Source organism: Pteropus alecto, unplaced genomic scaffold (assembly GCF_000325575.1).
Source record: "Pteropus alecto unplaced genomic scaffold, ASM32557v1 scaffold7, whole genome shotgun sequence".
NCBI lineage: Eukaryota > Metazoa > Chordata > Mammalia > Chiroptera > Pteropodidae > Pteropus > Pteropus alecto.
The window spans coordinates 52,781,130-52,798,959 of record NW_006494614.1 but is presented as its reverse complement, the minus strand read 5'-3'; the positions used below and the strand labels follow the sequence as shown (position 1 = coordinate 52,798,959).

The 17,830-nt window shown below is 35.2% G+C and overlaps 1 protein-coding gene across 1 annotated transcript in view; it reads right to left on the bottom strand.

Moving 5' to 3' along the window:
- Positions 1-17,830, bottom strand: part of ANKRD42 (ankyrin repeat domain 42) — a 42,459-nt gene that overhangs the window by 24,359 nt on the left and 270 nt on the right. Inside the window, exons 2-7 of the mRNA XM_006926867.3 lie at positions 17,042-17,827; positions 13,628-13,791; positions 8,232-8,339; positions 5,224-5,343; positions 4,217-4,352; positions 1,840-2,040 (exon numbers count right to left, since the gene is read on the bottom strand). Of these exons, the coding sequence (XP_006926929.3) occupies positions 1,840-2,040; positions 4,217-4,352; positions 5,224-5,343; positions 8,232-8,339; positions 13,628-13,791; positions 17,042-17,827 (1,515 nt within the window). The remainder of the gene's footprint in view (positions 1-1,839; positions 2,041-4,216; positions 4,353-5,223; positions 5,344-8,231; positions 8,340-13,627; positions 13,792-17,041; positions 17,828-17,830) is intronic.

Here is a 17,830-nt window from a genome sequence, read left to right as displayed (position 1 = left end):
ACCATATGTTTGATCCCTTTACCCTTATCTATCTCTCCCCTCCCCACCTTCCCTCTGGTAACTACTAAACTGTTGTCTGTGTCTATGAGTTTTTGTTTGTCTTGTTTGTCTGTTGCTTTCAATGTTATATCCCTCGTGGGTGAAATCATATGGTTCACAACTTTTTATGTCTGATTTATTATGCTTAGCATGATAATCTCAAGATCCATCCATGTTATCGCAAATGGCAGTATATTCTTCTTCTTGATATCTAACCCTGAAATTTGAAAACATTTATCTATAAACATATATGCACCCCGATGTTCACTGCAGCATTATTCACAGTGGTTAAGACATGGAAGAAACTGAAGTGCCCTTCGATAGATGATTGGATAAAAAAGGTGTGGTACATATATACAATGGAATATTACTGGTAAAATGTTTTTAATGGTAACAACTACATATATTGAGCCCTTATTAAATGATAGGCACTTTTGAGAACTGCCTCATTTAACCCTCTTCATAACTATGAGATGCAGCTATTCTCATTTTTACATGTAGAAAGGAAATAACCTAGAATAGCCAAAGAGTATTTTAAAAAGAACAAAGCTGGAGACTTCCACGACTTGGTTCTAAGTCCCAATATAAAGCTAAAGTAATCAAAACAGTGTAGCATTGGCAAATAAATAGACATATAAGACAGAATGCAGAGGTCAGAAATACATATACAGATGATCTGATTTTTTGACAAAGGTGCCAAGACATTTCAATAGGTAGGGAAGGGAAGGCTTTCCCAAAATGTGATGTTAGGACAAGTGGCTATATATTTTTTAAAAATTAAGTCAACACTTAATTTTACTCAATATATAAAATTTAATTTGATGTAGATCAAAGATATGAATTAAAAAGCTAAAAATGTAAAACTTCTAGAAAACATAAGAGAATATCTTGTTGACCCTGGGGCAGGCAAATTTTCAGATAGGACACAAAAAAACATGACCTACAAATATACTGATAAACTGTATTTTATCAAAACTTGAAACTTTTGCTCTTTGAAAGACACTATTAAGAAAATAAGCAAGCTTCAGAATGGGAGACAATATCTGCAATACATATATCTGATAAAACATAAAGAACTGTTGAAATTCAATAATTAGTTGACAAACAACCCAATCAAAAAATGGGATAAAGAATTGAGCAGACACTTTATAAAAGAAGATATACAAATGTCCTTTTGAAAAATGTTCAATATCATTACTTATCAAGAAAATGTAGATTAAAACCACAATAATATAACACTACATGTCATTAGAATGGCTAAAATAGACTGATCATATTGAGTGTTGGTAATTTGATGGAGCAAACAGAATTCTCATATCTGATGGGGATGTAAAGTAATACAACTACTTTGTAAAACAGATTGACAACTTAAAGTTAAACATACGACTATCATACACCCCAGTCCTATGTAGTTACCAAGATAAATGCAAACATATGTCTATGTAAATGTTCAGAACAGCTTTAATAATAGCCTCAAATTGGAAACAATCCAAATGAACATCAGTTGAAAGGATAAACAAAATATGGTACATCCATACAGTGAAATATTATTCAACAATAAAAAGGAATGAACTACTAATATTTTATTCTTAAATATAGTGGTATAAAGATTGTTCATTATGTTACATTAATTTATATATATTTCTGCCTAAAATATTTCATAATAAAGAGGAATCTGAAAGAATATATGGACAATGATATGTAACATATTTTAATACAACATTTAACTTACAACTTCCTTTTTTCCTTTTCCACTTATTCTACATATTAATGCTAAAACATTTCAGGTTTATTACTTACTTTCCTGATCTTTTGGATCATTTCTTTCATACTCAGCCCCCTGGATAAACTGTAAAATGTTCTGCTTAAAGAACCTCTGAGCCAGATCCAGTACGTTTTCTCCATTATCATTGAAAGCTTTTAAAGCTTGTGTTGCACTGGTCATTCTACTGAGTAGGAATTTAAAACAGTGAAGGTGGCCTTCCATGGCTGCTAAGTGAACTATAGGTGAGAATAGAAAAAAAAAGAATTTAATTTTTTAATTTACAATAAAATAATCAGGAAAAAAAATAACACATTGACTCTAATTCTCACAGAGAGATGACTATCCTTGCCCTATATAACAGGGACATACTCTGAGCAAGGATAACAGACCTTTTTTCCAGCCTACATGTCATTACTCAGCCTTCTAGTCATGCCGAAGCAACAGACTAAATGGTTGAATAGTTACAGTCATGTAAGTGTAGAGAGGCCAGAGGAGGGTCGCCAAAGAGTAGGCCTCAGAAAATGTTCTGGGAATGTGAAATCCCAATTATACAGCTCATCATTACATGAGAAAATGCTCGATATATAAAATAGACAGATAATAGATAAATTTATTTTAATATTTTCAAAAAAAGTAGAAGAAATAAACCAAAACAGACACTGTGCAAGTATGAATGATGTCATTTTTATCACTATGTATTTTGTCACTTTTCCATAAACTTTTTTTCAGGTGTATAGCATAATGGTTAGACATTTATATTCACAAACATTTTTATTATAAACAAGAAGACTGGATCAAAACTGTAGACTAAGCACACACACTACCTCACCATTTCTACTGTAAATCTTTGAAAATAATAGAAAAGATATCTTTTAAAGCAATAAAGTACTAGAAAAACAAACAAGAACATCATGAACAGACAAAAAAATATTAAGGAATCCCTGAAAGAAAATATATTGAATCTGATTAAGGAAGAGCCACAACCCAAAATCTGCAAAAATTAGAAATGGTTCTGGGGAATTACAAGTCTAGGCAATGATTACAGAGAACAAGAAAGCCTTTACATCTCTTGAGAAGTAACTATTTGAGAAACAGCCCAATCAATAGACAAATCTTGCCCGTGGAGAGGTAGGGCAGTATTTAAGTAACCAGTGTAACTCAGGAGAAACAAAAAGTCACAATACTCAAAAGATAAGTTGCTGGCATATTTCCCTCTACACTTTCTCAGTTGAACCTTCCACTAAAAAACTCCCCCCTGAAACTTCAAAGTTTTCTACCACTAACTCATCATATACACTTACATGTATTATAGGCAATTCTAACTTGTCAGAAACCGAACTTCTTATCCTTCTTGTATACATTTTCCTTACATAGTTTCCCAACCTCAGTTAATGGAAATTCTCTCCTTTCCATGTAGTTTGGGCCAAATGCCCCAGAGCCATCCTTGACTTCTCTGTTACTCACCACATCTAATCAATCAGCAACTCTAATTGGCTCTACCTTTAAAAGATACATAGACTCCAATTACTTCTCACTGTCCTTGCTGCCTCTACTCTGGTCCAAACAAACAGTAGTCTAAATTATTGCATCAGGCTCTTAACAACTCTAGGCCAAAAACAGACACATAGATCAGTGGAACAGAATAAAGCCCAGAAATCAACCCACACTTATAGGGGCAATTATCTGCAATGAAGGACTAAGAAAATACAATGTGGAAGGGCAATCTTTTCAATAAATGGTGCTGGGAAAACTGAACATATACGTGCAAAAAAATGAAACTGGACCACTTTCTTAAACCATATACAAAAATAAACTAAAAAATTTATTTTAGAAAAAGAATGAGAGCAAAATACTCATTTCCAGATACACTCCCCATTTGTTTGCTGCTGAAGATTCCTTTAAGACATAATTCAAGTATCATTTTTAGTAACCCTCCCTCCAATCTTACTGTGATCTATCCCTCTTCCGAATTGCCACAGAACCTCTTAGAAGAAGACAGGGTGTTTATAGATCTCAACTGGCCAATTGATTGCAGTTAGCAAATTAACTCAAATACACTAGGGTTCCCTAGTTATACTATTATTTTTTAAAGTAGTCTGTGAGGCAGAGCTATATGAAGTTAAAAAATAATAACACTAGACAACAGATGCAGGAAATGGCTGGCTGGAAAAGTAAATCCAAGTTTAATTTGGCCAATTCTCTTTTGCTGATATAGTTACAGAAAAAATAAAAAACAATCACATGACAGGTATATAATATAGTTATAATATAAAAAATGTTCATGTCAACATATTTATCACTTAAGTTTTGTGAGGAACTATTAGAATGATGACAGTTTGTATTTCTTAAACATGATCAACATTTTAAAAGTTTACATTAATGAAAAACCAAAATATTTGCTTTTGTGAATACCTGGAAGGTTTCCATTGTAGTCCACATCTTCTATGCCACATCCCCATTTAACTAGAAGTTGCAAACAGCCAAGCCGTCCATGAAAAGCTGCATAATGTACAGGTTTCCATTCTCTCTTGTCAGTTACACTGGGATCCTAGAAGTAACATTCACAAGGACTCAGTTTCTTTTCATTTTGTAGGGGAAAGACTAAGTCTAGCAGCTTAATTCTGCAAATGAGAATTGGAGGCTTTTCTTAAAACTATAAGGCAAACACTAAATATAATAGGAAAATTTACTGCAACCACTGGTTTGAACATACAAGCTAATAGCATACTAATAAAATTTTATAAAATAGTCTTTTTTAAAAGAACATAACTAGTCACATAAAAATAGTTTTTAAAAAGGAACTTAACTAGTCATTTTACTGGTCACAGGTTCCTAACCACTAAAACGAAAGGGATGGATTCAAATGCTCAAATCATATGCTTGGGAGCATAAACAAAGAGTTAATGAAAAAATACTTAATAAGATTTTTCACTTTCTTTCTAACTATAGAAACACCAACTCTTACCATAATGTCTTCAACATAGGTAGTTCTTTTCTTATAAGAAGTTATTTTTTATAACCACTGGGTAATTATAAAAATAAATATAATAAATAAAATTTCTGGAGATATAAATCACTTTCTAAACTATTATACAAAATAAGAGTTACACACAGAAATTCGGAAAGGTTTACAATCACTGGTTAACATGTGTTTGGAAGCTTCAGAATCTTCCTAGTTAAACTGAGCTGACATGAAGAACCTATAGCCTCTGAAATAATTTGTATTAAACTTTTTTTTTTCAAGATTTATCTATATTATCATTCCCATGTTTGAAGATGGAAAAGCTAAAGAGAGAGATCAAATTACTTCCCCAAAGTTATAAAAGGAATTTAAAAAGTCAGGAAGAGATAACCAGACTATCAAATGCTATTCCATCTATATGATTATACATTCTCACATATTAACAGGAATCCCTCACCACTCCACTTCGGAGCATTATTTGTAAAGTGAAAGAATGTCCATGTGTTGCAGCAAGGTGTAAAGGGGTGCAACCACGATCATCTTGAGCTGCCAGATTTGCTCCATTGAGTATAAGAGCCTAAAAAATAGAAAAATAAGAATAAGTTTATGTGAATATAGATGTTAAATTATAAATGCAGATACAGATTATTTACAGTAAGCAATTTATTAACCTAGCTAAATTATTATATATGTTCTTACATATGTGCCACAGGCCATGTGAGAAGTTCTTAGCTAATTCTAAGAAAATGTTTAAGATCCTTTTTAACATTGCCTAGGAGACCTGATTTCACATCTGATTTGAGCATGAATATACAATTTATAGGCACACTTTTCATGAGCACTGATTAATAACCACTAAATTAAATACTTTAATGCTAAACTAATAAAACTGAAATGTCAACTCCCACTAGTTCAAAAGCAGAATCTTTTATTAACTGAGTTTTGAATACAATAAAAGGATTTCATGATCAAAGTAACTAAGTTCTAAGTTCCAAATCAAAATTATAACTGCGGCTGAGTAGATTCCATCTGAATTTACAATTGACCCAGTTTCTGTATATGGGATATATCATATTCACAGCACACCCCTCTATATAATATACAGAGTAATTGCTTTCATTTAGTGAATTTTTTTTCATTTTTCTCCCTCAGTCTTTTTTTTTTAACCAGCCTACATTTATCACAATCTTAGCAAAAGTTTACTCAATAACAATTCCTATCAAAAATTTTGGGAAGAATAGTCTCCATGATGTTGTCTGATTCACATTAACAAACTAGTTAATAATCATCACAAACCATATACTGAGTGCTTACTGTGTTTTAAAAGTCACTAAAAAGAATATGAAGACATATCAACTTAGAGAATTAGGACACTGTAGAGACAAAACAAAATCAACAATACTAAGCTGTCCTTTAAAAGCAACGACTATGCAGTACAGTACACAAAAAATACCACAACAGCTCTGAGAAGGAAGAGACCACTTTGAGGAAGAGAGGGACAATCAAGGCAGAGGGAATGGCTTCACTAATGCTTAGAGGTAAAAATGTATCAAGTAAAACTTCATTTGACCCTGTTGTCCCCTAAAGTTACTATTGTATTTTCTCCTTCCTTTCATTGCTTACTTCTCAAATACCTCAATTTCAAATCCATCTGCAAACTGGGTGCCATCCCCACCAATGCATAGAAATACAGCCAGTTTTACCCTACAATGAGCTCTCAAGTTCAATGGCATTTCTTTAAACTTTATTCTTGGTTCTATCCAGTAACTGATACTGTCTAATTCTTAAATTTCTTACTTCACTTGCACAACCCTAATGGATCTTGGCTCTCCTATCTCTCTGACTTCCTCTTCCAAGTTCTTTACTCATTTCTCTGCATCTTTCCATCTCTACTAGTAACATTCTTGGGCATTCAATCCTCAATACTCTATACACTTCTCTATATTTTATTACTGCTAAAATCAGTCTCCGCCCCCTTTTGCACCTGAATGACCTAAAGGCACCTTAAACTCAAAATGTGCCAAACTGAACTCAAAATCTTTCTTCTCAAGTTTCCCCAGCCTTTCAGATTCTCCTAGCTATAGTTTCATAATCGTCTGTCATTCTAACTCAAAATTTTAAATTCTCACTATAATTTGTTAATGATTGCTTTGAAAGATGCCTTTAATAATTTTCTTTCTCTCCCACTGCGACCACCTAATTTCACCCTCCGTGGTTAGAGATTACACCAAAAATCTCTAACTGGTCTTCTTGCTTCCAAACTCTCTTCATTCTAGGTAATCCTGGATACATTTCACTAGAATAATATCCTGAAATACTGCTTTCATTATCTCATTCTTTTGTTAACGTGCATATGTACGTATGTGTATGTATCTGCGTATGTATATATGTATATAAAACCTCTTTTTCTATACACACGGATCTAAAATCTTTATTTTACTTCTAAGACATTTTACAAATCTAGCTTATCCAAACTTAGTTCATAACAGTCCAAACAACAAACCATCTACATACAGTTAAATTTACATAATAGTATATCCTCTGAACACACCTCATTTTTCCAATTCAAGGACTTCACATAGAATTGCAGCATAGAGGTTAACAGGACAAAGTCAAATCCTTGCTTTGTCACTGACTTAGCAAGGTACTTAACTCTCTGAATTTGTTTCCTAATCTATAAAAAAGAGAACTCATAAGATTGTTATATTAAATGAAGTGATGCAGGGGAGAATGTGATTAACACATTAAAAATTTTCATTAAATGATAATCATTATTTTTATTTGCTCCTAACATATTTCCTACCTACAAAGCTTCTTTACTACTTACTTCTTTGAAATCAACCCATTCTTTCAGGCTTAGATAAAATTTTATTTCCTCCATTTATGATTCTTCTGCCTCCTCCTAAATTCTATAATTCTCCTCATCTGTATTTTTCATTAGAACCTCAATCATAAATTGTGCTTTGTATTGTTTTCTAACTCACTGAGCAGAGCTCCTGTCACTCCAAACAGATCTCAGGCTTCTTATAGGCAGGGGATGTTTGCTTATACAATTTTGTATTCCTCCAAATTCCAGTCTATTTCTTTACATTAGTTAAATCCAGTTACTGTAATAAACTAAATGCTGCCGCATAACAATGTGTTATTCTGGCCAGGAAATACACAAAATAAGAGATTTTAGGCATGGCAAACTATAAAGGAGATAATCTGGGTATGACTGTGACATCCCTTAAAACAATGCAAACAGATAACCAGCTTCAAAGATAAAAGAGTCTCTTATATCATTTGTTTAAGTGGATAGTTGATACCAAAAGATATGTCATAAAATCCAGTAAGTTCTTGTTTAGAACATAGAAGTAAATCTATGAAATCAAATTATTAGAATAGAAACAATAGCTTAACAGAACTATGCTAAAATAATTAAACTCAACTGAATTTTGAAAAATTAAACAAAGTTATTATTACCTGCATACAAGCATCTTGACCCCTGATTGCAGCTATGTGAGCTGCTGTCCAGCCTCTCGTAGTTGCTTGCATAATATCAGCTCCATGCCAGAGGAGCCAATGAAGACACTAAATTAAGAAAATAACCATGTTACCAAGTGACAAGAGAGATTTTTCAACATTATTATACCTTTTAAATTTAGTCTATCATCATAAAATACTCACTGCAGTCTGAGAAACATCATAAAATACTCACTGCAGTCTGAGAAACATCATAAAATAACAAAAGCACGAGCACAATATATGGTGACCAACATCTGGCCTTATTATTGGGTAAACAACAGGAAGCAGTGAGAACTGTAGCAAACTGGAAACCACATTCCTTGTCAATAAGGTGCAGATACTACTCAATCCCAGCCAGTTGTTGCTGTGAATGAAATGCTAATCCAAATCTTATGTCTGACCAATACTGTAAAAGCCAAACAAAACATATCTGTGAGCCAAATTCACTCAAGGGCTTCTGGTTTGCAGCCTCTGCCACAGATTTCTAAATGGGTGCAGAAGCTCCTGTATCAAAGCAAACACTGTTATTCTGATAATACTCTCAAAAAAAAAAAAAAAAGTAGTTTATATAACAAAGGTGAGTAGTAATCAATGCATTTTCATTTAAGATTTTTAAAACTCACCCTCAGTCTTATTTTAATACAGTACTGAGAGGTCTGTGCTACATATAGTAGATTCTACCTTTAAGAAGAGTCTTTCTTTTTAAAAAAAGTTGACTATATCATTGGATACACTGTGTAAATCAGTCATAGCTATATCATTTGTTGAAAAGGCTTACCATTTAGGTATCATTTGCCTGTCACAGATATTAGTAACCAATAACATATTTTTTAAAAAGCTCAACTTCACTAATAATCACAGTAGTCATTCATTTATTCAACAAATATTTATGGAGAGACTACTGCATGCTAACATGGTTCAGGTACAGAAAATAAAACCACTAAAAGCAACCTTGTACAGGTTTTTCATTTGTCCTAAGTAAATATGTAGAAGTGAGATTGGTAGAAGATAGGTAAGTATATGTTTAACTTCTTAAGAAACTGCCAAACTGTTTTCCAAAGTGGTTGTATCATACACTTCTACCAGCAATGTATGAAAGTTCCAGTTGCTCTATAGCCTTGCCAATACTTCATATTATTCCTAATGGCTAATGATGTTGAATAACTTTTCAATGCTCAACTGCCATCCATATCATCTTTGAGAAAGTGTCTATTGAAGTCATTTGCTCATTTTTTAATTGGGTTTTTGTTTTCTTACTACTGAGTTGTAAGAATCTCGTATATTCTGATTACAAGTTCTTAATCGGATATATGATTTGTAAAGATTTGCTCCTATGCTTTCTTCTAGAAGTTTTATAAGGTTAAGTTTCACATTTGCCTATAATACCTTTTGAGTACATTTTTATATATGGTGCCAGGTATGGGTCAAGGAGTTTTTTTACATATAAATGTTCAACTGTGCCAGCACCATTTAATGAAAATAATATCTGTTCTCCATTGGACTGTATTTGCATCTTTGTCAAAAATTAATTTGAAAATTAAGCAGGAATTCAGTAATGGCTAAGTAACGAGCTTGGCAAATCCTTCCCAAGAAATAATGATAAAACTACACGAAGTTATCAAGAACAACAATTTAAAGACTCTGGAAATTAATCAAAGGTATATAACAAAATGAGAAGAATTAATTCAAGGAAATCTACTGAATCTCAGTAACAAGAGGGAGACTGGTACTACAATTATCCCTGTCTCCAGCTGCATGATGCAGAAATTTTACTTGTGTGGACAGCTTCATTACCTTGCTGGAGGGATTGACAATATATATTCTAAAATGTCCAGTTTTCAAAATGTCTAGTCAAACTAAAAAGTTATGAGACATACAAAAAAAAAAAAAAAACAAGAATGTGTAATCTATACAGAGGAAAAAGAGCAATCAATAGAAACTATCCCTGTGAGGGCTCAAATGTTGGACTTAGCAAGACCTCAAAGCAGCTATTACAAATAACTTTAGAGAACTAAAAGAAACTATTTTTTAAGGAATTTATGTTGAAAGAACTGAAGGAAAGTATAATGATAATGTCCATCAAGTAGAAAATATAAAGAGATAAAAATTACAATTTAAAAAAAGAACCAAATGGAAATTCTGGAGGTGAATTGTATATCTGAAATAAAAAACTCACTACAGGGAACTCAATAGCAACCTCATATGATGGAAGAAAAAAATTAAATATAATAAAACGTAGTTTTCACCAGTTGTTAATTTAGTGATTATTTCATACTAACATATAAGTACCATAAGTCATAAGAAATTTCAGAAAGAATAACAAAATGTAAGGGTGCTAACGCAGTACTCAAGTAGAGAATTAGATGATCTTTAAATGTAAAGGGAGAAATGCACTAAAATATTATGGTTTAGATTTATGTTTGTTAAAATACAACAAACATTTCTTGAACATCTGCTATGCACTGTGCTAGACACTAAAAATATAAATTAAACTTAAGTCAACAAAGTCAGCAATATGACAAATATTTATTGAGAACCTACAATGTGATTCCAATATGCAAGACATTATGCTAGATGCTATGGAAAAAAAGATGAATAAGACTCAAATGGTAACTTCAGAGAGCTTAAAATCTAACAGAGAATACAATTCAATGTGGTAAATACAATAAAAATTTTATGTATAAGATTTAGAAGTATCACTGAGGAGAAAGTAGCTAGCTGGAAAATATTGAGAGAAATACAGAAGGCCTTACCAAATGGGTGCTGCCTAGATTTCAACCAAGTAACCAATGGGAAAAGGCAAGACCAGGCAGATAAAACAGCATGTGCAGTCTATGATAATATGAAACAGTAGACTAATTTGGGGTAGTAGTCACCAGTACTGCAGCAAAAAACAAGTATGATGGGAGATGATCTTGGAGAGATAAGTCTACCACATTAAATAGTTTGAACTTTATACTATAGAGGCTAGAGTTACTATGGAAACTGAAGGAGAGTTTTAAGTAATATCAGATTTTAGTTTTAGAGCAGTAACTTCATATACAGAATATGAACTAGAAGTAGATGAGACAAAAAAGAATGAAATCAATTAGATGAAATCTAATTTCATATACAGAATATGAACTAGAAGTAGATGAGACAAAAAAGAATGAAATCAATTAGAGGATGAAGAGAATAAATTCAAAAGACAAAACATGGAACAAAATTAACTGACCTAGTGATCACTTCTTACTAAATCAATATGCATCATGAAGTGCACCTTCATCCAGACAAGTGTTGATAATGTGTTTTGCTTCTGTAAAAAATCGAGACAATTCAAGCAGACATTTTTTAAGATAGTCACACTTGGTGCTTTTCAGATTTCAGAGGAAATTAAGTTTTTTGTATATTACAACGATCACCAACTGAGAGTACTGTTTTACAATAGGTCTGTGGGGGGTCTTTTCTGTTATTGGTGTTGTTATTAAATACTTTAGATGGTGAAAAAAACCAAGATGGCTTAATAATGATTCAAAGGCCATTAGCTTAGAAAACAAAGAAAGAGGAAGAAAAGAATAACGGTTTAGTTTTAGAGTAATTGAATTTGAGAGGCTAGTCAAATATGCATGGGCTGTTGATCAAGTACTGGTTACATAAGTCAGAATTCAGGACAGAAAGCAAATTCATGAATTAATATGTAGAAATGATCAAGACAAGGAAGTCTAAAAGACTGCCTGGAGAGAAAGTGTAAAGTGGGAGAGAGAAGGCCATTGGCAGAAGTATAAAGAATATCCATCTTTATAGAACAGCTAGGGTAGGTTAACCAAATAAGTGTAAGTGAGAGTAGTCAGAGAGGCTGAAAGGATACCAAGAAAGAGATGAAATAAACGGTATATCAAGAAGTCCTAAATCATAAAAAAGAACAAGAAAAACAAGCAGAAAACCCCACCTGTAGTGAAACTAGGAGACATTTGAAACTCAGACTACAAAACAGATGGGAAAGCTGCTAAACTGTAGATCAAACAGGGATGTGGGAAGAAACAGCAGAGAAAATACCCACCAGGGGCTGCAAGTGCAGAAAGACCTGTCAAGGCACATTTCTCCCAAGTGAGAGGAAGTCACTAAAAGGCCAAAGGCAAAATCCTTGTTTACAACAATTCAAGTGGGGCACACAAAGTGGTGGAGAGAGATTCTCTAAACCAGATTTGGTTCCAAGAAGTAGAGAAGCCCCCCCCAAAAAATCACACAGAGAAGCCATATTCATAGAAAGCTGTCTGTGTAACAATGTAAAAAAAAAAAAAAGAAAAAGAAAAAGAAAAGCATGGTGAATAGACCTACAGCAGCCTACTGACTGGGAAATGCAGCAGCTAAAATAAGCTCCCCACACACAACCTTGAATCATGAGAAAAATTCCAGTTGGCTTTGTACATAGCCCAAGAATAAGAAGTTTTGCATAAAAATATTCACTAAGCACTACTTGTGCTAGCTAAAAATTGAAACCAATTAAATATCCATCAACTGAAAAATGAATAAATTCTGATATTAGTCTAAGAATACTATTACAACACAGCTGAAAAAAATTAACTGGAGTACATATATGTAACCACATGTATCAAGGTGCAGAATGACACATATGTCGTTTAAATAAACTACGTCAATTAAAACAATGTTATAATCATAAGTAATAATGATATAATCATATGTAAGATGGGAATAATAAACACCAAATTTAGGGTAATATTTATCTCTGGAGTTGGAAGGAGAGAAATGGCACCTGGGAAGGGTGCTCAAGGACTTCAGATGTATCTATAATATTCCATTTGTTTTCTAAAAATCTGAAGCAACTACAGCAAAAAATGTCAGGATTTCTTAGAGCTAGGTATTCATTATGTTATCCTCTGTAAGTTAATCTTTATGCTTGCCTTTGGAACCCAGCCACCATATTGTGAGGAAGCACATACTAGCCCATGTGGAGAAACCTCACAAACAGGACCACATAGAGGGGAATTAAGGTGACTGGCCTACAGCCAGTATCTACTATCAGACATCCGCATGAACAAGCCTTCAGAAGATTCCAGCCTCAGCTTTTCAATCTTTTAGCTGAAGCCTCAGACGTCATAGAGCAGAGACAAGCTGTTCCTAGGATTCAAATTCCTGGTTCACTTCAGGGCATAAAGAAATAGTTATTTTATGCCACTAAGTTTTGAGATCATTTGTTAAAAAACCACTATAACCCAAACATCCAATGTTAGACAGAATTAATAAGAAAAATATTTGCAGTGCCTAGCATAAGGCTTCAGTCCTGTTTGTTAAATTTATAAAACTGCTAACAGCTTTAAACTTACCCCAGTTTAGTAATTTATATAGCTTCTTACCTCTAAACTTCCAGAATGTGCTGCCCAATGTAAAGGGGTAAATTTATGAAGAATGTCAACTTCATTAATGCTGGCTCCACGTTCTACTATTTCTGAAAGTTGCTTTACATCTCCAGCTCGGACTGCATCATGTATGCTACCAAAATGTACCTTCTTCCTGGCACCTATTGAAAAATCAAATTGCTTAAAATATATTACAAAACTAAAAAAAAAAAGAAAAAGAAAAGACTAAAGTAATGATTCAACAGAGAGAACAAAATCACTTTGGCTTTACAAATAATGTACTCCAAAGATGTTTATGATTAACATCTTAATCAGACTTCTACTTTATGTAAAGAGAAGGGAAGTTGTCATTCCCATACATACAGAAGAAAAGCTGAACAAACTGAAAATCAAAAACTTTTCTTGGACTGATAAGAGAATTGAGGTCTCAGGACAAATTGCTACCCTAAATCAGAAAAGAGGCAAATACAGAGAAACACAGGCAAGTTCACCTTAACCTGGAGCAGAAGCCACTGGGGTCATAAACCTCAAGAAGCACTTAAATGACAATTTTGACAAACTGCTGGGGACTGGGTATGTACTAGCCTAAGAGTAAGAAATTTCTTAGGGTCACAATCTTGGGAGGCTCCCACATTTTCATAGATTTTACCTTCAAAACTCCACTACGTTATCACTGTGAAAAGCTAAGAAAAACCTACTTGTGTTTTTGGCAGAGGAGAGGGGAGAAACCATTTTGAAATATGCCCAGTGCATTTTACTAGAGCCTTATCTCACATTGGCAGACATAGTTTATCAAGATTATACTTTTCTCATCTTTCTCATATACCCTCACTAGGAGAGGAATGGCAGGTCACAATTTTCATTTCATACATTCTAGTTAGTTTCTTATATTTTATAATTTAATGTTCCAAATGTTAAGACTACACTGTCAGGTTCACTGAACTGTAAATATTTTAATGTGCATTATGAACCAGAAGCAATAAAGGTATCTAAGCATGAACAGATGGTTTTTGGAGAAAGAAGTAGTAAAGAATTCAATCGAAGCACTTCCTAAACAAATTAAATTATTTTGAAAAGAACTCACCAACACTTCTGGCAAATTATCTATGCACTCTTGTACTATTTATCTTTGCATAAATATTTCCTCTCTCCAGAATGTTAATTTCTTGATGGCTAGAACCATATTTTACAGTGGAATCATATCTTATAACAACCCTTAGCAAAATGCTATACATTTTACTCAAAAATCCTTTCTGAGCATCTACCATGTGCCAGGAGTATAACACGATGGAAAATAGACATGGAGGTAACACATTTTCTTTCCACCAACACTTTAAAACTTATTTGGATAAACATGAAGAAATAAAAATAAAAATAAAAATAAACAGACAGTAATGTCCTAAGAGAGTACAGGTAAATTAAAGAGGAAGAGGAGGAAAACTTTGAGCAAGACCTTGAAGAAACAATTAAGATATATACATACAGGGAAGGGAGCAAGGAAGGCACAAAAACAAACAAACAAACAAAAAACTCAATAAATGTTTAATGATGTTAATCCCCTAGATTGGATCTTCATTCTCCTTTAAACTAGTACAGCAAGATCTACAAATAGTGTTCTATCCACTCTAATCGATCATACACAGGGACACTATCCAGATCATTTTATGCCTCTACTCCAAACTGCTTCTAGTTATCCACTGCTAGTATAGAGAACAAAATCCAAACCCTCAGTACGACAATCTAAGCCCTCCCATAATTTGACTCCCATCTAATTTTATGGCCTTTTTCCTCACCACATTCCATCCCAATTCATTCATTCATCTACCCACTCTTCCATTCAACATTAATTTGGTGTCTATCATAAAGAACTCATAGAGAGATACAAACACAAATTATAAAATAATGTGATGAGAGCAATGACAAAATATTCATAAGAACTTATAGAGGCACAGAAGACTTCTAACTCAGCTGGGGCAGGAGGGAAGGGAAACAGAAAAGGATTCCTGGGGGAGGTAAAATCTAAGATGCATCTTCAAAGATTAGCAAGAGCATGACCGGTAAAATGGGAGCAGGGAAAGGCATACTAGACAGCATGAACAGTAGGATATGGCCAAGAAACCACACACACACACACACACACACAACCCTACTCTATTGCTGAAGCATAAAGTGGAAGGAAAGGAGGTTAGAATTAAACAAAAGACATGCTATGGTAGAACCTTGCTGGACTTGAGCAGAGACTGGGGAGTCATTGAGGGATTTTAAGCAGAATAATAATCAAATTTGTAATGCCAAGTTTATAGGGCTGGCTGCAGTCAGCCATTGGGGCAAAAACGAAACATTATATATTCGAGAGATCATGTAAAAAAATACAGAATAGCATTAGGAACATAAAAGGAGACAGATTCAACAAATATTATGGTAACTGGTTGAACTGAACTTGGATGAATATAGTGGGTGAAATAAGGAAAGAGTAATGGGATAACTCAAAGAAGTTTCTGGCTTAGTTTCCTGACTGGTGTGGTGCCACTGAGATAGTGAAAACTGAAAGACAGAGAGAGCATATAAATAAATTTAATTTTAAACATGTTGATATTGAGGTACCTAAGGAAGAGTCCCAGAAGGGACTTGTACATACGAGTCTACAGCTCAGAGGAGAGATCTGAAGATCAGATCTCAGTGATAGGCATGTCTAGGTATTAGGTGGGTTTTTCTGATACCCATCCGCACCCCATAGTGGAGCCAATAGCACTCTATTCTTCTTCATAATATTCATCACACTAGCCATTATTTTGCTCAGTATTTATCTTCTGCACTAGAAGGAATGTTCCTGTCTTCTTTATTGATACATCCTTAAGACACAGCACATATTAAGCACTCAATAAATATTTACTAGATGGTTGAATGAATAACATAGATTTGGAGGTCCTCAGTAGAACTAAAATCATAGTACAAGACAAGAAAAAAAAGCACCAGTGACGGCACTATTCAGCAAAAAAAAAAAAGCAACATTTGAGGAGAAGATGGAAAAGTCAGCAAAGAAAAGAGAGTCAGTAGAGTGGAAGGAAGAAAACTAGGTTAAGTCGAATGTCATTTCCACAGGGTCAAATGCTGCAGAGAGACAAGTAAAAACTTAAAAGGGTCCATTAGACTTGGCGAGAGTTGATGTCAATCTGAACAAGAAGTCTCAGGAATGGTGCAGATGGGAAGGGAGGAAAGCTAAAATGAGAGAGCGATACGGCGGACAGGTGAACAGCTTCGGGACCCATCGAAAATAGGTCGAGTGAGGGAAATAAAGAGTGACAGTTGAGAAAGGGAAATGTCAGAAAGGCCTAACTAAGGCTGCTGTGGGCAGAAGTAAGAAAAAGGGGTGTGGCAGAGACAAAGGCCGCTGAAGTACTTTTGTCTCACAGGGGGTCGCAGTCTCCGTTGAGGAGGCGGAGGGGCCTGAATGGGACACCCCGGGCATGGTGCAATCCCTTGAGCTCCGGGAAGGAGTTGAATCCAAGCCCCTGCTGCTGCGGCGGTCTTCACTTGCCGTCACCCACGAGACACTGCAGCGGCCGTCTTCGTCTTCGCTAGGGCCGGGGGCGCCGTCCTCCCTCGCTCTCTCCCAGGAGCCCCTGCAGCCGGAACCTTCGTCTTCACTTTCTCTCTCCCAGAAGCCACTGAGGCGGCGGCCGGAGTCTTGGCTGACGCTCACCCCGGAGGAGTCGCTGGCCACGTAGCCACGGTCTTCACTCACTCCCTCCCAGGAACTACTGAGGCTGTGGCCGCCATCGACACTCCCTCCCTCCCAAGAGCCACTGAGGCGGCGGCTGCGGTCGTCACTGCCCCTCTCCCCAGAGTCGCTGGTGCCGGGACCGCGGACTTCCCTGATTCCCTCCCAAGTACCACCGAGGCGGAGGCTGCAGTCTTCTCTGGCCGTTCCCCCGGAGTCACTAGTTTGGTGGCTGCCGACTTCGCTCAAACTGACGTTGCCGATGCGAAAGCCACGGTCTCCCCTCACTCTCTCCCAAGTGCCGCTGTGACCGTGGCCACCATCTCCCCTAATTCTCTCCCGAAAAACACTGAGGCGGCGGCCCAGGTCTTCACTGACTCTTCTCGAGTCACTGCGGGAGAAGCCGACGTCTTCACTTACTCTTCCAGCAGAGACGCTGCAGCGGCGGTCGTTGTCTTCACGGATTCTTTCCCTGTCTT